Below are 23,734 nucleotides of genomic sequence, written 5' to 3'. Positions count from 1 at the left end.
GTTCCTAGCTTCAACAGTGCAGTGAAATGCTTGTGTTCCTAGCTTCAACAGTGCAGTGAAATGCTTGTGTTCCTAGCTTCAACAGTGCAGTGAAATGCTTGTGTTCCTAGCTTCAACAGTGCAGTGAAATGCTTGTGTTCCTAGCTTCAACAGTGCAGTGAAATGCTTGTGTTCCTAGCTTCAACAGTGCAGTGAAATGCTTGTGTGCCTAGCTTCAACACTGCAGTAATAACGCGTCAGATTTCAATACTGGCCGAGGTCATAACGCAGGAGGTTGATGTCTCTAGAAATGAGCCATTGATCATTTTTTTTTGCGATATTCCTACCTCCAGAAATGTGTAATTTAACAGAGGGCCTAACACATCGCTCCTATTTGTCTGCCTCTTCAGTCCAGGGTGCTTTGCATGGTCCCGTTGCAAATATCAGACTCCACTCCGCAGGTTGAACATGGTGAGATTGTAGACTCCTAAATTGATTGTGCAGTTTGTTTAGGCGATTTTACAGCCAACTACTGTAGCTATTTCACATGCTGTTATTGACTTTGTTATTATTGTGTGTAGTTATGTTTGCCCAGAGAGACCATTGCATTATGGGTTTTGTAGTCGACTTGAACTGCAACAGATTGCCACAACCATTTTCACACGTTGCTACCAACATTATTAAAACGACAAAATGAATTTGATTCACAAAAATATTCTTCTTGCATAGTGTTATTTAACACTGTAAATTATAGGAATAAGATTTTTTCCCCATTAAACATTCTCACCTAAGGAATTGTCAAATGTTCAAGCTAACTTGAAGAAAGCACAACATGTCCAAAGGAAACATATGGCCTAGACAAGACTGGTGTGAGGGAGGATCCCTGAAGATGGTGTAGTGCACCTGTGGGGGATGTTTAGATTAGAGCAGAGGAGATACATACTTGTCTGCCTGGCTGGCGTTGAGTGTGTTTTCCGCCCTCATACGTGTGAGAGCGGCGGCGGCCTCGTCCAGCGCACAGCTCACGGACGACGTCAGGCGGCGTAGCACCTCTGGATCTGCGAAGGCTTTACCATCGGTAGTGGACAGTTTACCAATACCTTCAGAGGATGCAGGGTCAGGCACACACCAGCATACAACACACACACACAATTAAACTATGCAACAGGTGTAAAGAGAACACAAACAGTCTGTATTATCAAGTGGTGAACACAGCATTGAGGAAACATATCAAAGGGGGGGAACCTGATCACATGACTGAGGAAGTGCGCATAATAACTGAATTAATGGAAGAGAACCTGATGATCAGCCAACATTGAGGCTTAAGAACAGAAGCACGAGTCCAATATTACTTATGGTATGCAAAAACCACTGCATGCACCACATGGTTGGTTACACAGCTGTTAAAGTGTGCACAGACACAAATCACACAGTTACACACAGACAACGATAGATGGGAGGCAGACATGTACAGAAGCAGAGTGTACTAAAGGTCAGTGTTGAGTCATGATGGAAGCTGTTGCTGCTCTATCGAAATCCATTGTTCATGTTAATCTTCCCCGTGGTGCCCCCGCGAGCTGTACCAACTCCCCATACACTGACTGACTGGCTGGGACCTGGCTAACATGCTGCATGTCTACCTGATGCACACCATCCATCCACAGGTTCATGCGCATCAAATTAGACGCAATGACTTCTTTCATTGTTTCAGAAAGCTTTTTCGTTTCTCTAAAGAAGCAGCAGTATGGCACTAACTATACAGACCAAGGCTAAGTGCTTTGATGGGCTGGTTAAGCTTAGCTCAACAGAGGCCTGAGTGAGAGTTGTAACCGGTTTGATAATTGCCTTGCAACACTTAGCCTGTGAGCACCCTGCAGTCAAATATACTCATCACTGTAATTGATCAGTATTACACCCCCCCCCCCATAGACAATCCAACATGGGAAGAAGGTGGACTACAGAAACCAAAACACAACCTCATGCAAAGCAGGGTAAACACAGGCTGTAGAGCTTCAGATTTCATTGCTTGCTGTTTGGGGTTTTAGGCTGGGTTTCTGTACAGCACTTTCAGATATCAGCTGATGTAAGAATGTAACATCTTCGTAATTTAACATGACCAAACAGCGGCATTCAAAATAAATAAAACATAACAGGTGAAAGGTTCACACCATGGTGCTACAATACGTACCGGCTGCTTCCAACAGAGCCTCCAATCTGGCTTGTGTTTCTGGGTCCACTGTTCTGAGATCAGCTCCGTCGGCAGCACTGGCCAGGAGCAGCTCTGACGCCGTCTTCAGCATGGGGTTGTCCAGGTCTTCCTGGTCTAATATGAAGGACTCCACCTAGAGACAAGGAGAAAGACAAGAGAAAGTTAAGAAGCATGCTGATGTTAATTTTGCTCAAGATAGTTGCTGGGAGAAACCCATCACCTTATGGAGTCATTGTAATAATAATAATAAATATATATATATTTTTTTTTTTAACAGATGTTTATTTTTTTAACATATCAGCTTATGAGAACAATAGTGGTTCCTATTATACAGTGCTTTATACAACGGGTGAGTCTAATCCCGAATGCTGATTGGTTAAAACCACATTCCAGCCGGTGCCTATTCCACAAGTTACCCCCGGCTAAATATGATGTTAAAAAGCCTATTTACTCTGTTCCATCTGACTGAGCTATTCACTGTCTCATCAGCCCAGCCAGGCAATTTATAAACTTAACCTCCACTATCAAAAGGCATCTAGACATTCTCACATTTCTTTCAGACTAACATATATAGCTTAACAGCAGAGATTTGAATAAACCTTGCTGTCTGTCTCTCTGACATTTGCAACATTGTTTCAATATTCAAATTCGATCGCCAGCTGTCGCATAGTAATTAACGTGAAGGCAGCTTTTCTCAGCCAGTCAATCAAGAATCAGCATCATTTTTATGGATATAGAGTGCCTTGCAAAAGTATTCATCCCCCTTGCCGTTCTTGATATTTTGTTGCATTAAAACCAATAATTTAAATAGATTTGGATTTCATGTAATGGACATACACAAAATAGTCCAAATTGGTGAAGTGAAATGAAAAAAATAAAAAAACTTGTTTCAAAAAAATTCAACTAAAAAATACGGAAAAGTGGTACGCGAATATGTATTCACCATATGAAGCCCCTAAATGAGATCTGGTGCAACCAATTACCTTCAGAAGTTACATAATTAGTTAAATAAAGTCTACATGTGTGCAATCGAAGTGTCATATGATCTCAGTATATATACAGTTGAGGTCGGAAGTTTACATGCACTTAGGTTGGAGTCATTAAAACTCGTTTTTCAACCACTCCACAAATTTCTTGTTAACAAACTATAGTTTTGGCAGGTCGGTTAGAACATCTACTTTGTGCATGACAGAAGTAATTTTTCTAACAATTGTTTACAGACAGATTTTTTCACTATCTCAATTCCAGTGGGTCAGAAGTTTACATACACTAAGTTGACTGTGCGTTTAAACAGCTTGGAAAATTCCAGAAAATGATGTCATGGCTTTAGAAGCATCTGATAGGCTAATTGACATCATTTGAGTCAATTGGAGGTGTACCTGTGGGATGTATTTCAAGGCCTACCTTCAAACTCAGTGCCTCTTTGCTTGACATTATGGTAAAAACAAAATAAAATCAGCCAAGACCTCAGAAAAATAATTGTAGACCTCCACAAGTCTGTTTCATCCTTGGGAGCAATTTCCAAACGCCTGAAGGTACCACGTTCATCTGTATAAACAATAGTACGCAAGTATAAACAAGGCACACTTAACCAGCATGGCTACCACAGCGATACGCCATCCCATCTGGTTTGCACTTAGTGCGACTATCATTTGTTTTTCAACAGGACAATGACTCAAACACACCTCCAGGCTATGTAAGGGCTATTTGACCAAGAAGGAGAGCGCTGCATCAGATGACCTGGCCTCAACCCAATTGACATGGTTAAATGGTGAATTGGACCGCAGAGTATCCCTCCGATGTCAACAACTACAGACCAGTATCCCTTCTTTCTTTTCTCTCCAAAACTCTTGAACGTGCCGTCCTTGGCCAGCTCTCCTGCTATCTCTCTCAGAATGACCTTCTTGATCCTAATCAGTCAGGTTTCAAGACTGGGCATTCAACTGAGACTGCTCTTCTGTGTCACGGAGGCTCTCCGCACTGCTAAAGCTAACTCTCTCTCCTCTGCTCTCATCCTTCTAGACCTATCTGCTGCCTTTGATACTGTGAACCATCAGATCCTCCTCTCCACCCTCTCCGAGTTGGGCATCTCCGGCGCGGCCCACGCTTGGATTGCGTCCTACCTGACAGGTCGCTCCTACCAGGTGGCGTGGCGAGAATCTGTCTCCGCACCATGCGCTCTCACCACTGGTGTCCCCCAGGGCTCTGTTCTAGGCCCTCTCCTATTCTCGCTATACACCAAGTCACTTGGCTCTGTCATATCCTCACATGGTCTCTCCTATCATTGCTATGCAGACGACACACAATTAATCTTCTCCTTTCCCCCTTCTGATAACCAGGCGGCGAATCGCATCTCTGCATGTCTGTCAGACATATCAGTGTGGATGATGGATCACCAGCTCAAGCTGAACCTCGGCAAGACGGAGCTGCTCTTCCTTCCGGGGAAGGACTGCCCGTTCCATGATCTCGCCATCACGGTTGACAACTCCCTTGTGTCCTCCTCCCAGAGTGCTAAGAACCTTGGCGTGATCCTGGACAACACCCTGTCGTTCTCCACTAACATCAAGGCGGTGACCCGATCCTGTAGGTTCATGCTCTACAACATTCGCAGAGTACGACCCTGCCTCACACAGGAAGCGGCGCAGGTCCTAATCCAGGCACTTGTCATCTCCCGTCTGGATTACTGCAACTCGCTGTTGGCTGGGCTCCCTGCCTGTGCCATTAAACCCCTACAACTCATCCAGAACGCCGCAGCCCGTCTGGTGTTCAACCTTCCCAAGTTCTCTCACGTCACCCCGCTCCTCCGCTCTCTCCACTGGCTTCCAGTTGAAGCTCGCATCCGCTACAAGACCATGGTGATTGCCTACGGAGCTGTGAAGGGAACGGCACCTCCATACCTTCAGGCTCTGATCAGGCCCTACACCCAAACAAGGGCACTGCGTTCATCCACCACTGGCCTCCTACCTCTGAGGAAGCACAGTTCCCGCTCAGCCCAGTCAAAACTGTTCGCTGCTCTGGCACCCCAATGGTGGAACAAGCTCCCTCACGACGCCAGGACAGCGGAGTCAATCACCACCTTCCGGAGACACCTGAAACCCCACCTCTTTAAGGAATACCTAGGATAGGATAAAGTAATCCTTCTAACCCCCCCCTTAAAAGATTTAGATGCACTATTGTAAAGTGGTTGTTCCACTGGATATCATAAGGTGAATGCACCATTTTGTAAGTCGCTCTGGATAAGAGCGTCTGCTAAATGACTTAAATGTAAATGTAATGTAATGAGTAGAGGAAAAGCAGCCAACAAGTGCTCAGCATAAGTGAGAACTCCTGTTTGTTGTTGGAAAAGCATTCCTCATGAAGTTGGTTGTGAGAATGCCAGGAGTGTGCAAAGCTGTCATCAAGGGAAAGGGTGGCTACTTTGAAGAATCTCAAATATAAAATATATTTTGATTTGTTTAACGCTTTTTTGGTTACTACATGATTCCATATGTAGTATTTTATATTTTTGATGTCTTCTATTATTCTACAATGTAGAAAATAGTAAAAATACAGAAAAACCCTTGGAGGTGCCCAAACTTTTGACTGGTACTGTATACACAAAGAAATATCAATCGAAAACAGTTGAAAAAAAACACAGTGCAGATAGTTTCCAGTCTTTCCAGCTTCAGTTTGAAGTTAGTGTGTTAGCTGTGTTGTTGGCTAGCTCCTCTGAACAAGTGTCCTGATGAGAGCACATTTTCTATGCCAGGTGAAACCGCACATCATTGTTATTGATATACCGTAAATTCTGGACTATAAGCCGCAACTTTTTTCCCAGCTTTGAACCTCGCGGCTTAAACAATGACGCGGCTAATATATGGATTTTTCCCGCTTTCACATTTTTTTCTCTCCAAAAAAACACATTCTGTGACGTGCTCAGTTCTTTGGCGGCATGAAGCTTTCATTAGACCAATGAAATTGCCGAACGGGTTAACCTGTTAGGGCTAGGGGGCAGTATTTACACGGCCGGATAAAAAAAACGTACCCGATTTAATCTGGTTACTACTCCTGCCCAGTAACTAGAATATGCATATAATTATTGGCTTTGGATAGAAAACACCCTAAAGTTTCTAAAACTGTTTGAATGGTGTCTGTGAGTATAACAGAACTCATATGGCAGGCAAAAACCTGAGAAGATTTCATGCAGGAAGTGGCCTGTCTGACAAGGTGTCGTTCTTCTTGTCTCTGTTTATTGAAGAGTCAGGATCTTAGCTGTAACGTGACACTTCCTACGGCTCCCATAGGCTCTCAGAGCCCGGGAAAAAGCTGAACGATATCGAGGCAGCCTCTGGCTGAAACACATTATCGCCTTTGCCAAGTGGCCGATCAGAGGACAAAGGACTTAGGCGCGTGCCCGAGTCGACCTAGTGATATATTTTCTTTCGGCTGTTTACCTAATTGCAGATTCCCGGTCAGAATATTATCGCTTTTTTACGAGAAAAATTGCATAAAAATTGATTTTAAACAGCGGTTGACATGCTTCGAAGTACGGTAATGAAATATTTAGAAATCTTTTGTCACGAAATGCGCCGTGCGCGTGACCCTTATTTACCATTCGGATAGTGTCTTGAACGCACGAACAAAACGCCGCTGTTGCAACATAACTATGGATTATTTTGGACCAAACCAACATTTGTTATTGAAGTAGAAGTCCTGGGAGTGCATTCTGACGAAGAACAGGAAAGGTAATCAAACTTTTCTAATAGTAAATCGGAGTTTGGTGAAGGCTAAACTTGCTGGGTGTCTAAATAGCTAGCCCTGTGATGCCGGGCTATCTACTTAGAATATTGCAAAATGTGCTTTCACCGAAAAGCTATTTTAAAATCGGACATATCGAGTGCATAGAGTTCTGTATCTATAATTCTTAAAATAATTGTTATGCTTTTTGTGAACGTTTATCGTGAGTAATTTAGTAAATTGTTAGTTAATTCGCCGGAAGCTTGCTAGTTCTGAACGTCACATGCTAATGTAAAAAGCTGTTTTTTGATATAAATATGAACTTGATTGAACAAAACATGCATGTATTGTATAACATAATGTCCTAGGTGTGTCATCTGATGAAGATCAAAGGTTAGTGCTGCATTTAGCTGTCTTCTGGATTTTTGTGACATTATATGCTAGCTTGAAAAATGGGTGTCTGATTATTTCTGGCTGGGTACTCTGCTGACATAATCTAATGTTTTGCTTTCGTTGTAAAGCCTTTTTGAAATCGGACAGTGTGGTTAGATTAACGAGAGTCTTGTCTTTAAATAGCTGTAAAATAGTCATATGTTTGAGAAATTGAAGTAATAGCATTTCTAAGGTATTTGAAAATCGCGCCACAGGATTCAACTGGCTGTTACATAGGTGGGACGATTTGGTGCCACCTGCCCTAGAGAGGTTAAGGTCAAACAACTTTTTTGTTACTGTTTAGATTAAATTGAGCGCTCTCAAACTTCCCATCATTCTGATTACGGTAGTCATTTTGTCACCCTCATCATGGCAAAGACACGGAGAAATGCATATGATGCAGCTTTCAAGTTGAAGGCGATTGATCTGGCTGTTGGAAAAGGAAATAGAGCTGCTGCACGGGAGCTTGGTCTTAATGAGTCGATAAGACGTTGGAAACAGCAGCGTGAGGAATTGACTCAGTGCAAAAAGACAACTAAAGCTTACAGCTAATCTTTTATTTTTTGTTACAAGCCGTGTTTCGTTAAAGCCTATTTATTTTTGTTACAAGCCGTGTTTCGTTAAAGCCTGTGTAAAGTTAATTTGTTTCAATGTACCGGTAGGCACCTACGGCTTATAGACATGTGCGGCTTATTTATGTTCAAAATAATATTTTTTTTAAATTCTGTGGGTGCGGCTTATATTCAGGTGCGCTTAATAGTCCGGAAATTACGGTATCCAAATAAAATGTCATTAGAAAACAGCTTAAACAAATGCAGATACTAGGCTGTTATTCTGTCTGCACTGTTTGACGTGACTGTAAGTTAGCCGTTGTTGGCTAGCTAGCAAGCAAAGGATAAGAACGTTGCCAGCCAGTATGGCAATAGAAAATTTAGAACGAACGACGGTTGCAACCGAACCAATAAAATGAATGACCAGCCGGCTTGGGTAGCAACCCTGTGTGTGTCGGGACTATCTTGTGGAAGGATGAAACAGCATGAATAAATTCATAAAAATAATGTTAATAAAAATATGTAAATCATTATTTGAATATGTTGGTAACCCATAGTATAAAAGTGATAGTCCAGAAGTTACCACCAGCTAAAGCTATGATGTTGAAATGCCTATTTACTATCCATGTGAAAGCTATGATCCCTTCTTGATGTCACTTGTTAAATTCACTTCAAATCAGTGTAGACGAGAAAGGTTAAATAAGGATATTTAAGCCTTGAGACCATTGAGACTTGGATTGTGTATGTGTGCCATTTAGAGGCTGAATGGGAAAGACTAAAGATAAGTGCCTTTGAACAGGGTATGGTAGCAGGTGAACAAGTTTGTGTCAAGAATTGCAACGCTGCTGGGTTTTTCACACAACAGTTTGTGTGTATGAAGAATGATTTGACTTGTCCACCACCCAAAAGACATCCAGAAAACTTGACAACGGTGGGAAGCATTGGACTCAACGAGGGACAGCATTCCTGTGGAACGCTTTCAACACCATGTAGAGTCCATGGCAACGAATTGAGGCTGTTCTGAGGGCAAAAGGGAGGGGTGTAACACAATAGTAGGTAGGTGTTCCTAATGTTTTGTACACAGGTAAAACAATGATTTTTTTTTGGTGCATATTCTGACAGAGGCATGGGCAGGACCATTTTGTGACGACACATTCAGGTATAGCCTAGTAATTGGCACGAGGGCACCAGTGACAAAGTTTTTAAAAAATCCCTAAGCTCCATCCCCTCTAGCATGTTGCCTGGAGACGGAGCTGAACAGTGCTTAGGCCCTGAGCCTTGGTTGAATTACATTAAGCGCCAAGATGAGCTGATCAGCACGTTTCCTCTTCTCTCTCTCTCTCTGTAACCTCCATATACCTGCCTTAAGGGCCGCAAACGGAGCTACTTCCTGCACTGGACAGGACACCGAGCAGGGTGCCTCTGTCCAACCATGCGAGGGTCTACAGGGCAGAAGCGCACCAGAGTGTGCCAATACATTCCAGCCATCACCTTCGGTCACCATCCAGTGACAGAGCGGTGTGTTGGATCACGGGAATAGCATTAGACTGAAAGCCGTTCATGAAGCAAAAACTGTTTACTAACACGGACGTACCCAACCGTACAATATTCTACAAGGTTCTTTACAGACTGGATGACTAACAACTCTATAGCTGCCCGATATGAGCAAGCGTCACCGGCGCAAATGGAACCCGGGGCTCTGCCAAAAGAACTGACCCGATGACCTGAACTGAGTCGGAGGAGGGTGTGGTCAGCAACTCCATTTTTCTTTCAGAGGAGAAAAGAAGAAAAAACGACTGCGGTGAATGTAATTGAAACCATACCCGGAGTATTTCTCTGTGCCGAGGGTGCGGAATGGCTGGAAATGTTGTGCTCTGTGCTCCAGCTGAGGGGAGCGTCTGTCGTCTCAGGGGTGTGTCTTTTACCCCTACCTACAGTGCATTCGGAAAGTATTCAGACCCCTTGACTTTTTCCCCCAATTTTGTTAAGTTACAGCCTTATTCTAAAATGGATAAATTCATTCTTCCCCCCATCGAATCTACACACAACACAGCATAAAGAGAAAGGTATTAAATGTATCAAATGTATTAAAAATAAAACTGAAATTACATTGACATAAGTATACACATTTACATGTATATTCTTCAATGTAGCCACCCTTGATAACAGCTTAGCCCAGTTGGCATTCTCTCAACCAGCTTCATGAGGAATGCTTTTCCAACAGTCTTGAAGGAGTTCCCACATATACTGAGCACTTGTTAGCTGCTTTTCCTTCACTCTGCGGTCCAACTCATCCCAAACCATCTCAATTGGGTTGAGGTCGGGTGATTGTGGAAGCCAGGTCATCTGATGCAGCACTCTCCTTCTTGGTCAAATAGCCCTTACACAGCCTGGAGGTGTGTTGGGTCATTGACCTGTTGAAAAACAAAATGATAGTCCCACTAAGTGCAAACCAAATGGGATGGCGTATTGCTGCAGAATGCTGTGGTAGCCATGCTGGTTAAGTGTACCTTGAATTCTAAATAAATCACAGACAGTGTCACCAGCAAAGCACCCCCACACCACTTCCTCCATGCTTCACAGTGGGAACCACACATGTGGAGATCATCCGTTCACCTACTCTGCGTCTCACAAAGACACGGCGGTTGGAAACAAAAATCTCAAATTTGGACTCATCAGACCAAAGGACAGATTTCCACCGGTCTAATATCCATTGCTCATGTTTCTTAGCCCAAGCAAGTCTCTTATTCTTATGTGTCCTTTAGTAGTGGTTTCTTTGGAGCAATTTGACCATGAAGGCCTGATTTCACGCAGTATCCTCTGAACAGTATGTTGAGATGTGTCCATTACTTGAACTCTGTGAAGCATTTATTTGGGCTACAATCTGAGGTGCAGTTAACTAATGAACTTATCCTCTGCAGCAAAGATAACTCTGGGTCTTCCTTTCCTGTGGTGGTCCTCATGAGAGCCAGTTTCATCATAGCGCTTGATGGTTTTTGAGACCTCACTTGAAGAAACTTTAAAAGTTCTTGACATTTTCCAGTGACTGAGCTTCATGTCTTAAAGTAATGGACTATCATTTCTCTGATTATTTGAGCTGTTCTTGCCATAATATGGACTTGGTCTTTTACGAAATAGGGCCATCTTCTGTATACCATCCCTGCCTTGTCACAACACAACTGATTGGCTCAAACGCATTAAGGTGGAAAGAAATTCCACAAACTTTTAACAAGGCACACCTGTTATTTGAAATGCTTTCCAGGTGACTACCTCATGAAGCTGGTTGAGAGAATGCCATGAGTGTGAAAAGCTGTTAAGGCAAAGGGTGGCTACTTTGAAGAATCTGAAATATTATTTTGATTTGTTACACACTTTTTTGCTTACTAGCCGATTTACCCCACCAATACATTTTTTTTTTAAACTCTGTACTTTGTTGAAGCACCTTTTGCAGCGATTACAACCTCGAGTCGTCTTGGGTATGACGCTACAAGCTTGACAACTGTATTTGGGGTGTTTCTCCCATTCTTCTCTGTAGATCCGCTCAAGCTTTGTCAGGTTGGATGGGGAGTGTTGCTGCACAGCTATTTTTCAGGTCTCTCCAGAGATGTTCGATCGGGTTCAAGTCCGGGTTCTTGCTGGACCACTCAAGGACATTCAGAGACTTGTCCAGAAGCCACTCCTGTGTTGTCTTGGCTGTGTGCTGAGGGTTGTTGTCCTGTTGGAAGGTGAACCTTCTCCCCAGTCGGAGGTCCTGAGTGCTCTAAAGCAGGTTTTTAATCAAGGATCTCTGTACTTTGCTAAGTTCATCTTTCTCTCGATCCTGACCAGTCTCCCAGTCCCTGCCACTGAAAAAGATCCCCACAGCATAATGCTGCAACAGCCATGCTTCACCGTAGGGATGGTGCCAGGTTTCCTCCAGACGTGAAGTTTGGCATTCAGGCCAAAGAGTTCAATCTTGGTTTCATCAGACCAGAGAATCTTGTATCTCATGGTCAGAGTCATTTTGGTGCCTTTTGGCAAACGCCAAGCGGGCTGTCATGTGCCTTTTACTGAGAAGTGGCTTCCGTCTGGCCACTCTACCATAAAGGCCTGATTGGAGAGTGCAGCAGAGATGGTTGTCCTTCTGGAACATTCTGCCATCTCCACAGAGGAACTCTGAAGCTCTGTCCAGAGTGACCATCAGGTTCTTGGTCATCTCCCTGACCAAGGCCCTTCTTCCCCGATTGCTCAGATTGGCTGGGTGGCCAGCTCTAGGAAGAGCCTTCGTGGTTCCAAACATCTTCCATTTAAGAATGATGGAGGCCACTGTGTTCTTGGGGACCTTCAATGCTGCAGAAATATTTTGGTACACTTCCCAGATCTGTGCCGACACAATCCTGTCTTAGAGCTCTAAGGACAATTCTTTCGACCTCATGGCTTGGTTTTTGCTCTGACATGCACTGTCAACTGTGGGACCTTATATAAACAGTTGTGTGCTTTTCCAAATCATGTCCAATCAATTGAATTTGCCACAGGTGGACTCCAATCAAGTTGTAGAAACATCTCAAGGATGATCAATGGAAATAGGATGCACCTGACCTCAATTTCGAATCTCATAGCAAAGGGTCTGAATACTTATGTAAATAAAAGTATTCGTTTTTTATTTTTATTACATTTGCAAACATGTGAAAACCTGTTTTTGCTTTGTCATTATGGGGTATTGTGTGTAGATTGATTATTAAAAAAAATATTCCATCCATTTTAGAATAAGGCTGTAACGTAACAAAATATGGAAAAAGGGGTCTGAATACTTTCCGAACGCAATGTATGCATGTACATATCTACCTCAATTACCTCGTACCCCTGCATATATCAATGTATCAATGTATGCATGTACATATCTACCTCAATTACCTCGTACCCCTGCATATATCAATGTATCAATGTATGCATGTACATATCTACCTCAATTACCTCGTACCCCTGCATATATCAATGTATCAATGTATGCATGTACATATCTACCTCAATTACCTCGTACCCCTGCATATATCAATGTATCAATGTATGCATGTACATATCTACCTCAATTACCTCGTACCCCTGCATATATCAATGTATCAATGTATGCATGTACATATCTACCTCAATTACCTCGTACCCCTGCATATATCAATGTATCAATGTATGCATGTACATATCTACCTCAATTACCTCGTACCCCTGCATATATCAATGTATCAATGTATGCATGTACATATCTACCTCAATTACCTCGTACCCCTGCATATATCAATGTATCAATGTATGCATGTACATATCTACCTCAATTACCTCGTACCCCTGCATATATCAATGTATCAATGTATGCATGTACATATCTACCTCAATTACCTCGTACCCCTGCATATATCAATGTATCAATGTATGCATGTACATATCTACCTCAATTACCTCGTACCCCTGCATATATCAATGTTATTTTACCCGTTATTGACTGTATTTATTCCTCATGTCACCATTTCTATTTTTTTTAAATATATATATATCTTTACCTCTGCATTGTTGGAAAATGACTTGTAAATATGCATTTCACTGTTAGTCTAGACCTGTTGTTTCCGAAGCATGTGACAAATACAATTTTATTTGTGTGTACGTCTCAGGGTGTGTCTGACCAAGAGGCCACATAAACAAGTAACTGATTACCTCATCCACGCATCTGTCTACGTACTTGTGTGAGACAGACCCTGATGCAGGGCGGGACGGAGAAAGAGATGGAGCCTGTAAATTATCTTACATTACACTTAGGAGGGCAATGCTGGTGAGGGCGGAAACTAAATCATAGAATGCTTTATTAAAACAGATCATGTAAAGATTATTAATAATTGTCACGAAACATGACATCATTGCTCCCTACAAACTAGCTAGTTTCTTTGGTCAAATCCCACTTCTGCCAAAATGTCCTGCACTTCTGAGACCTCCTCTCAGCTGGAGCACAATGAGGAAAATAAAATGACATTCCACCACTAAACTGACTTTTCATTCCTAATCTTGTTAGCTAAGGTTGTTAGTGAGAATATATTCTTAAATATTGTAACTAACGGCAGTCAAGCATCTATCATCATGTCACCAGAATAAGATCCTCAATATTTATTGGAAAGGAGCACCAAGCTCATCACTGTGTACTTTGACGATCCTGTGAAGTTCATCATTAGCCTATAAAACTGCATGGTTTCCCCAAGTCGTAGTGACAGAACCACACACCACATTATCGTGTGACTCCAAGTTTATTTTGATATGATAGTTATTATATAAAACATTTGCGCATGAGGGCGTTTCAACCGCCATTCCTCGCATAATTTTACTGACACAAATACATCCCACCATGTGAAACGAACAGCATTTATAAAATTATACCGAAACTTCCTGTTGTTTCCATCATAGCGGCAGTGATTTTCTCTCTCCATACCGTATGACTTTACTCGCAGAAAAAAAGTGGATAGAAACGTGGTTACTTGCACACAATCATGCTATTTGGTACATTATTTTGCTCTACAATTACCCGGTACTTACTTATGCCATCTAATCTGTGACTTGCCCCCATGTGAACCTCACAACGAAGAAAAGATAAACTAGTACAGTACACTGTGACAAGACTTTACCTGCAAGTCAAAGTCCACAAAAACACACACATAAATAACAATGAGGGGAAGACTTACGGCAGCAATAACTTCTGTTGTACATGGCACCGGTAATTAAGTATCTCCTGTCCAATAGTTGACCCCTGACCCTCAGCCACACACTCACAGTACTGAGCTGCTACAGTATTTAAACCTTCAATGGAAATATGTGTGCCTAATAGATTCACAGGGAATTAAAGACTAAAACATCCTGTGGTCAAGGGGCCTTGAATAATCTCAGTCAATCTGCCGTTACTCTCCAACACAAACAGGGAAGGAAGCCCTCAGTGGCACTGTATCATGAGCGTTTTCTTACTATTAATTATTTTGACATAGAAATCTGTATGGGTTGGGTTACTAATAAGGTGTCATGTTGTCTATAGTGCATTTGACCTAAAATCATTATCAAATCACTAACCTAATTCATGCAACATGCCGTAGTGCAAGAGAATGTGATCACCGGTATTAAAGTATAAAACAAAACTCCCAGCACATGGCCAGCTGTGAGATAAGCCAGAATTTGCATAACCCACTACATCTGTGTGTAAAACCATCACAAGCAGTCCCTCTTGGACATTGGAACATTTTAACTGTACAACCTAAATGTTGTACAGCTTTGTACTTACAAAACATGCTGTGGTAAAATCTACAGATCAATACCAATGTCAAGTTGGGTCAATCGCCATCTCTGAAAGAGGAAGTGACAGTTGGATCATTGTGGAGTGGACCCCCACACCTCTGGCTCACCAGCCTGGCTTTCACCAAGTCTCATTCACATGACTACAGCAATCATGGCTGATTCTCCCCACATGGCAGTCATTTAGCAGACGCACTTATCCAGAGCGACTTACAAGAGAAATTAGGGTTAAGTGCCTTGCTCACAGACATATTTTTCACCTAGTCGGCTCGGGGATTCGAACCAGCAACCATTCTGTTACTGGGCCAACGCTTCTAACCGCTAGGCTACCTGCTGCCGACAACACCCTGACCAACTTTACAACAACCACCAGGAGCTGTGCATGTTACACATACTCTTCCTGTTGTTCTGTTGAGAATATTCTGGAATGAACGTCACATCTCAAAAGCATAGCACACATACATTCTGAGTTGTGTGAAACCCTATAAGCAACTGTACTGTATGAATGCATTCTTTTGAATAAAAATGTTTTTATTAGGGGCAGGACGATAGCAGTATCGCGATACTCGTTAGTATCGTAGCAATGAAACAAAACAATACGGATATAACTACTTTAGGAAAACAGCTCTAATGTTGATTCACATTTATTTTCCAAGCTATAGCAACCAATATTTCACATGCAGCAGGTTTTTAAAGGACCTAAGAGTTTGGGCTGCTTTGTGTTTTCATTTCTGCCATTGGAATAAAGTATTGCATTGTCACAGCCCTAATAAACAGCTTGTGTGGTAGCCAGGGTCTTTAAATGGCTGCCTGATCTAAGAATGCAGACTAATAGTGAGTCTACCTGGGGCAGTGCTAGTAACTATACCCCGCTGACCCCTCTATTACACCCCTAAATTCAAACCAAAATACCAACAACCCAAGGGGAGGAAGTGGCACCCGTTATGAGCTATGCAAGGCAACAGAAACCCTTGTCCTGCAGACAGAAAGGGGAGGAAGTGGCACCCGTTATGAGCTATGCAAGGCAACAGAAACCCTTGTCCTGCAGACAGAAAGGGGAGGAAGTGGCACCCGTTATGAGCTATGCAAGGCAACAGAAACCCTTGTCCTGCAGACAGAAAGGGGAGGAAGTGGCACCCGTTATGAGCTATGCAAGGCAACAGAAACCCTTGTCCTGCAGACAGAAAGGGGAGGAAGTGGCACCCGTTATGAGCTATGCAAGGCAACAGAAACCCTTGTCCTGCAGACAGAAAGGGGAGGAAGTGGCACCCGTTATGAGCTATGCAAGGCAACAGAAACCCTTGTCCTGCAGACAGAAAGGGGAGGAAGTGGCACCCGTTATGAGCTATGCAAGGCAACAGAAACCCTTGTCCTGCAGACAGAAAGGGGAGGAAGTGGCACCCGTTATGAGCTATGCAAGGCAACAGAAACCCTTGTCCTGCAGACAGAAAGGGGAGGAAGTGGCACCCGTTATGAGCTATGCAAGGCAACAGAAACCCTTGTCCTGCAGACAGAAAGGGGAGGAAGTGGCACCCGTTATGAGCTATGCAAGGCAACAGAAACCCTTGTCCTGCAGACAGAAAGGGGAGGAAGTGGCACCCGTTATGAGCTATGCAAGGCAACAGAAACCCTTGTCCTGCAGACAGAAAGGGGAGGAAGTGGCACCCGTTATGAGCTATGCAAGGCAACAGAAACCCTTGTCCTGCAGACAGAAAGGGGAGGAAGTGGCACCCGTTATGAGCTATGCAAGGCAACAGAAACCCTTGTCCTGCAGACAGAAAGGGGAGGAAGTGGCACCCGTTATGAGCTATGCAAGGCAACAGAAACCCTTGTCCTGCAGACAGAAAGGGGAGGAAGTGGCACCCGTTATGAGCTATGCAAGGCAACAGAAACCCTTGTCCTGCAGACAGAAAGGGGAGGAAGTGGCACCCGTTATGAGCTATGCAAGGCAACAGAAACCCTTGTCCTGCAGACAGAAAGGGGAGGAAGTGGCACCCGTTATGAGCTATGCAAGGCAACAGAAACCCTTGTCCTGCAGACAGAAAGGGGAGGAAGTGGCACCCGTTATGAGCTATGCAAGGCAACAGAAACCCTTGTCCTGCAGACAGAAAGGGGAGGAAGTGGCACCCGTTATGAGCTATGCAAGGCAACAGAAACCCTTGTCCTGCAGACAGAAAGGGGAGGAAGTGGCACCCGTTATGAGCTATGCAAGGCAACAGAAACCCTTGTCCTGCAGACAGAAAGGGGAGGAAGTGGCACCCGTTATGAGCTATGCAAGGCAACAGAAACCCTTGTCCTGCAGACAGAAAGGGGAGGAAGTGGCACCCGTTATGAGCTATGCAAGGCAACAGAAACCCTTGTCCTGCAGACAGAAAGGGGAGGAAGTGGCACCCGTTATGAGCTATGCAAGGCAACAGAAACCCTTGTCCTGCAGACAGAAAGGGGAGGAAGTGGCACCCGTTATGAGCTATGCAAGGCAACAGAAACCCTTGTCCTGCAGACAGAAAGGGGAGGAAGTGGCACCCGTTATGAGCTATGCAAGGCAACAGAAACCCTTGTCCTGCAGACAGAAAGGGGAGGAAGTGGCACCCGTTATGAGCTATGCAAGGCAACAGAAACCCTTGTCCTGCAGACAGAAAGGGGAGGAAGTGGCACCCGTTATGAGCTATGCAAGGCAACAGAAACCCTTGTCCTGCAGACAGAAAGGGGAGGAAGTGGCACCCGTTATGAGCTATGCAAGGCAACAGAAACCCTTGTCCTGCAGACAGAAAGGGGAGGAAGTGGCACCCGTTATGAGCTATGCAAGGCAACAGAAACCCTTGTCCTGCAGACAGAAAGGGGAGGAAGTGGCACCCGTTATGAGCTATGCAAGGCAACAGAAACCCTTGTCCTGCAGACAGAAAGGGGAGGAAGTGGCACCCGTTATGAGCTATGCAAGGCAACAGAAACCCTTGTCCTGCAGACAGAAAGGGGAGGAAGTGGCACCCGTTATGAGCTATGCAAGGCAACAGAAACCCTTGTCCTGCAGACAGAAAGGGGAGGAAGTGGCACCCGTTATGAGCTATGCAAGGCAACAGAAACCCTTGTCCTGCAGACAGAAAGGGGAGGAAGTGGCACCCGTTATGAGCTATGCAAGGCAACAGAAACCCTTGTCCTGCAGACAGAAAGGGGAGGAAGTGGCACCCGTTATGAGCTATGCAAGGCAACAGAAACCCTTGTCCTGCAGACAGAAAGGGGAGGAAGTGGCACCCGTTATGAGCTATGCAAGGCAACAGAAACCCTTGTCCTGCAGACAGAAAGGGGAGGAAGTGGCACCCGTTATGAGCTATGCAAGGCAACAGAAACCCTTGTCCTGCAGACAGAAAGGGGAGGAAGTGGCACCCGTTATGAGCTATGCAAGGCAACAGAAACCCTTGTCCTGCAGACAGAAAGGGGAGGAAGTGGCACCCGTTATGAGCTATGCAAGGCAACAGAAACCCTTGTCCTGCAGACAGAAAGGGGAGGAAGTGGCACCCGTTATGAGCTATGCAAGGCAACAGAAACCCTTGTCCTGCAGACAGAAAGGGGAGGAAGTGGCACCCGTTATGAGCTATGCAAGGCAACAGAAACCCTTGTCCTGCAGACAGAAAGGGGAGGAAGTGGCACCCGTTATGAGCTATGCAAGGCAACAGAAACCCTTGTCCTGCAGACAGAAAGGGGAGGAAGTGGCACCCGTTATGAGCTATGCAAGGCAACAGAAACCCTTGTCCTGCAGACAGAAAGGGGAGGAAGTGGCACCCGTTATGAGCTATGCAAGGCAACAGAAACCCTTGTCCTGCAGACAGAAAGGGGAGGAAGTGGCACCCGTTATGAGCTATGCAAGGCAACAGAAACCCTTGTCCTGCAGACAGAAAGGGGAGGAAGTGGCACCCGTTATGAGCTATGCAAGGCAACAGAAACCCTTGTCCTGCAGACAGAAAGGGGAGGAAGTGGCACCCGTTATGAGCTATGCAAGGCAACAGAAACCCTTGTCCTGCAGACAGAAAGGGGAGGAAGTGGCACCCGTTATGAGCTATGCAAGGCAACAGAAACCCTTGTCCTGCAGACAGAAAGGGGAGGAAGTGGCACCCGTTATGAGCTATGCAAGGCAACAGAAACCCTTGTCCTGCAGACAGAAAGGGGAGGAAGTGGCACCCGTTATGAGCTATGCAAGGCAACAGAAACCCTTGTCCTGCAGACAGAAAGGGGAGGAAGTGGCACCCGTTATGAGCTATGCAAGGCAACAGAAACCCTTGTCCTGCAGACAGAAAGGGGAGGAAGTGGCACCCGTTATGAGCTATGCAAGGCAACAGAAACCCTTGTCCTGCAGACAGAAAGGGGAGGAAGTGGCACCCGTTATGAGCTATGCAAGGCAACAGAAACCCTTGTCCTGCAGACAGAAAGGGGAGGAAGTGGCACCCGTTATGAGCTATGCAAGGCAACAGAAACCCTTGTCCTGCAGACAGAAAGGGGAGGAAGTGGCACCCGTTATGAGCTATGCAAGGCAACAGAAACCCTTGTCCTGCAGACAGAAAGGGGAGGAAGTGGCACCCGTTATGAGCTATGCAAGGCAACAGAAACCCTTGTCCTGCAGACAGAAAGGGGAGGAAGTGGCACCCGTTATGAGCTATGCAAGGCAACAGAAACCCTTGTCCTGCAGACAGAAAGGGGAGGAAGTGGCACCCGTTATGAGCTATGCAAGGCAACAGAAACCCTTGTCCTGCAGACAGAAAGGGGAGGAAGTGGCACCCGTTATGAGCTATGCAAGGCAACAGAAACCCTTGTCCTGCAGACAGAAAGGGGAGGAAGTGGCACCCGTTATGAGCTATGCAAGGCAACAGAAACCCTTGTCCTGCAGACAGAAAGGGGAGGAAGTGGCACCCGTTATGAGCTATGCAAGGCAACAGAAACCCTTGTCCTGCAGACAGAAAGGGGAGGAAGTGGCACCCGTTATGAGCTATGCAAGGCAACAGAAACCCTTGTCCTGCAGACAGAAAGGGGAGGAAGTGGCACCCGTTATGAGCTATGCAAGGCAACAGAAACCCTTGTCCTGCAGACAGAAAGGGGAGGAAGTGGCACCCGTTATGAGCTATGCAAGGCAACAGAAACCCTTGTCCTGCAGACAGAAAGGGGAGGAAGTGGCACCCGTTATGAGCTATGCAAGGCAACAGAAACCCTTGTCCTGCAGACAGAAAGGGGAGGAAGTGGCACCCGTTATGAGCTATGCAAGGCAACAGAAACCCTTGTCCTGCAGACAGAAAGGGGAGGAAGTGGCACCCGTTATGAGCTATGCAAGGCAACAGAAACCCTTGTCCTGCAGACAGAAAGGGGAGGAAGTGGCACCCGTTATGAGCTATGCAAGGCAACAGAAACCCTTGTCCTGCAGACAGAAAGGGGAGGAAGTGGCACCCGTTATGAGCTATGCAAGGCAACAGAAACCCTTGTCCTGCAGACAGAAAGGGGAGGAAGTGGCACCCGTTATGAGCTATGCAAGGCAACAGAAACCCTTGTCCTGCAGACAGAAAGGGGAGGAAGTGGCACCCGTTATGAGCTATGCAAGGCAACAGAAACCCTTGTCCTGCAGACAGAAAGGGGAGGAAGTGGCACCCGTTATGAGCTATGCAAGGCAACAGAAACCCTTGTCCTGCAGACAGAAAGGGGAGGAAGTGGCACCCGTTATGAGCTATGCAAGGCAACAGAAACCCTTGTCCTGCAGACAGAAAGGGGAGGAAGTGGCACCCGTTATGAGCTATGCAAGGCAACAGAAACCCTTGTCCTGCAGACAGAAAGGGGAGGAAGTGGCACCCGTTATGAGCTATGCAAGGCAACAGAAACCCTTGTCCTGCAGACAGAAAGGGGAGGAAGTGGCACCCGTTATGAGCTATGCAAGGCAACAGAAACCCTTGTCCTGCAGACAGAAAGGGGAGGAAGTGGCACCCGTTATGAGCTATGCAAGGCAACAGAAACCCTTGTCCTGCAGACAGAAAGGGGAGGAAGTGGCACCCGTTATGAGCTATGCAAGGCAACAGAAACCCTTGTCCTGCAGACAGAAAGGGGAGGAATCATACACAGCTCTGGGAAACAGCAACCTCTGTCTGAGTGTGTGTGTGTTTGTTTTTTTATGTGTGTTGCGATGATGTGTGTGCCTACACTGTTCTGACACCACCTATTTTCATAGGTGCCGTCAATTAAATCATTAGGATCCCTTTCATTAACAGCTGAATGAAAAATGTATTTCTCAAATATTTCTGTGACCAAAAGTCGACTAACTTAAATACCAAATAGAGGAAAAAGAAAATGAGAAAATGTGGTAAAAATATATCTTTTAATTTCCTTGAGGCGAGTGTGAGAACACAGAGGAACCAGGTGGTAGAGGCACATTGTCCTATTCCAACACTCTCTTCAAACTGGTCAGGCACTCCTTCGGTCTGAGAGCAGCCATTTACAAAGTGTACAGATAAGACTCTGGCATAGTGCAAAGGGGAAAATAAGTGTATACAAATAAAATATTCTGGCAATTTATTTTTGCTCATCACATGAACAGGTAGGTGGTACCCATTCCAATGTGAATCAAAGTGTGAGTGTGTCTTGCCTGAACATTACATAATTCTACATATGAGATTAGTAATTTTAGAATAGGTAGAGGAAAGAACAAGCTCACTCTGAAATGTCACGTTTGATTTGATCACTGGGGCATTTCTAAACCCTTGTTGAATTATGTTACATCACCACTCCAGTAAGCATCTTGACTGACAGCTCGGGATCATGCTTCTCAACAAACATCACATATCAGGCCGTGTTGTGTTTGGAAAGTGTGCCATCAACCCTGGCGAAGTAATAAAGAAATTCATAAAAAAACTGCATGTCAAGTTAAGAGGACTTGTAACTAATTAGCTTGCTATTCAAAGTTTAGGGCGAATGTGCCTAGACAGCTGGCTAGTTAAGCAACCTTAGAGCCAAATAGACAACTGGGGTGACAATGAATAAGTGAATGCATGATTGAATGCCAGTTATCATATGACACTATTACCATGTGTCTTCACCTTGTTACCTGTTCAAAACAACTGACCAGTTTGTCCTATAACAGGCTAACAAACGTGTGGTTAACACTAACTAGCTTGCTACACTTACTACCTAGCTAAATTTCACTAGCAAGCTAACTTTAGCAGTTGATGGCGCCGTGTGTGCTACCGCTACGTCAGGCCTAAATCGAAGCCCTCCGCCAAAATACTGCTCATAATATGACACATTAGAGGACATGTTACTAGCTTGTTAGCCACACGACTCTACAAACTACAAGACATTTGACTGATGATATTTTTGTTGATATAAGAAAGTAATGAGGGTTCATGATATCGTCGAAAGAGACGGGATTAGGCAACGTTAACTAACATGAATCTTGTCCGGTTTCGCTGGGTTAGTTTAGCTAACATGAGTTGCTTACCTCAGATACCTCATCATCGTCGCTGGCAGATCCAGGGCCGGAGGAAAGCACTGCGGCCGCTGCGAGTTGGAAATCAAGCCGGTCAGCTGCAGGCCCACCAGCCTCGCCAAACAAGGGGACTTTCTTTCCACCAACACCAATCCCTAAACCCCCGAGTCCGGCTCCTGGTGTGGCTCCAACCCCCATTCCTACGGCAGGGGAGCGCGGAGTCACAGAGTCAATCTCGTCTCCGAAGCCGTCCGTCAGCATTGCTGTCCCGGCTACTGCATCCTGCATACTTTCCTTAGTATTTTGTATTCTAATAGATGCAATATTGTCTTAAACTTTCTTTGAGGTTGTTAGTAATTATGTTTATACTTCAGAAAAATCCTGAAGCGAGAAGAGCGTCTCTTTCCTCCAAGCCATTAACTTTCTAACAACCGAACTACTTCGCTATAGTTCGCTCTTAGCCCGCCTCTATTCAGAATCCATGCACATAATTGGTCAGGAAAATACAATACCAACATATGATTGGCTAGAAAATACGTTTCTCAGAGGAAAGCACGCGACGTCAAGGTCGGTTTACGAGAACAAATTGAAACTGAATATTTGGAAGATGATTGGACACTTGCACGTCTGTCACAAAATGTGCCACCTCCGTAATACGCCTATCCTTGCAAATATTAATAATGTATTGCAGCGTTATCAAATTTAGAAATCCTTAATTGATACAATACGACACCCCGCTTCCGTTTTGGTTCAAAGCTGAGGGATCAAATCGAATTGTATTTATCACATACACGTGTTCAGCGGATATTGCGGGTGTAGCGAGAAAAGCTTGTGTTTCTAGCTCCGATAATGCAGTAATATCTAACACGTAATTTCTTAACAGTTTCACAACGTATACCCAAAATACACGTAAATCTAAGTAAGGGGTAGGCCTGGATAAATGTAACCACTTTCACTCATAGACAGGTATGGATGCAAAGAACGACCATCCATGATATCAACATAGTTTATACCATGTTTTGAGGGCATAGTGTTTTTAAATTGTTTAAACATTGGGAGTAAAACAAGCTTATATGTTGGGGTATGATGGGGTATGACAGC

The 23,734-nt window shown here is 44.6% G+C and overlaps 1 protein-coding gene across 9 annotated transcripts in view; it reads right to left on the bottom strand.

Moving 5' to 3' along the window:
- ankhd1 (ankyrin repeat and KH domain containing 1) overlaps positions 1–23,082 on the bottom strand; it is a 49,746-nt gene extending 26,664 nt beyond the window's left edge. For 6 of the 9 annotated variants that reach the window (XM_014198153.2, XM_045717386.1, XM_014198151.2 and 3 more), the window contains exons 1-3: positions 22,646–23,081; positions 2,168–2,321; positions 923–1,079 (exon numbers count right to left, since the gene is read on the bottom strand). In XM_014198153.2, coding sequence (XP_014053628.2) covers positions 923–1,079; positions 2,168–2,321; positions 22,646–22,921 — 587 coding nt within the window. In that variant the 5' untranslated portion in view covers positions 22,922–23,081. Of the gene's footprint in view, positions 1–922; positions 1,080–2,167; positions 2,322–22,645 lie in introns of all 9 variants that reach the window. The other 3 variants (XM_014198150.2, XM_014198155.2, XM_045717385.1) reach the window with 1 other exon arrangement.
- Between the last annotated feature and the right edge of the window lie 652 nt (positions 23,083–23,734).

Source organism: Salmo salar, chromosome ssa04 (genome assembly GCF_905237065.1).
Source record: "Salmo salar chromosome ssa04, Ssal_v3.1, whole genome shotgun sequence".
NCBI lineage: Eukaryota > Metazoa > Chordata > Actinopteri > Salmoniformes > Salmonidae > Salmo > Salmo salar.
Note: the sequence above shows the minus strand (reverse complement) of the source record. Positions and strands in the feature narration are given on the sequence as shown.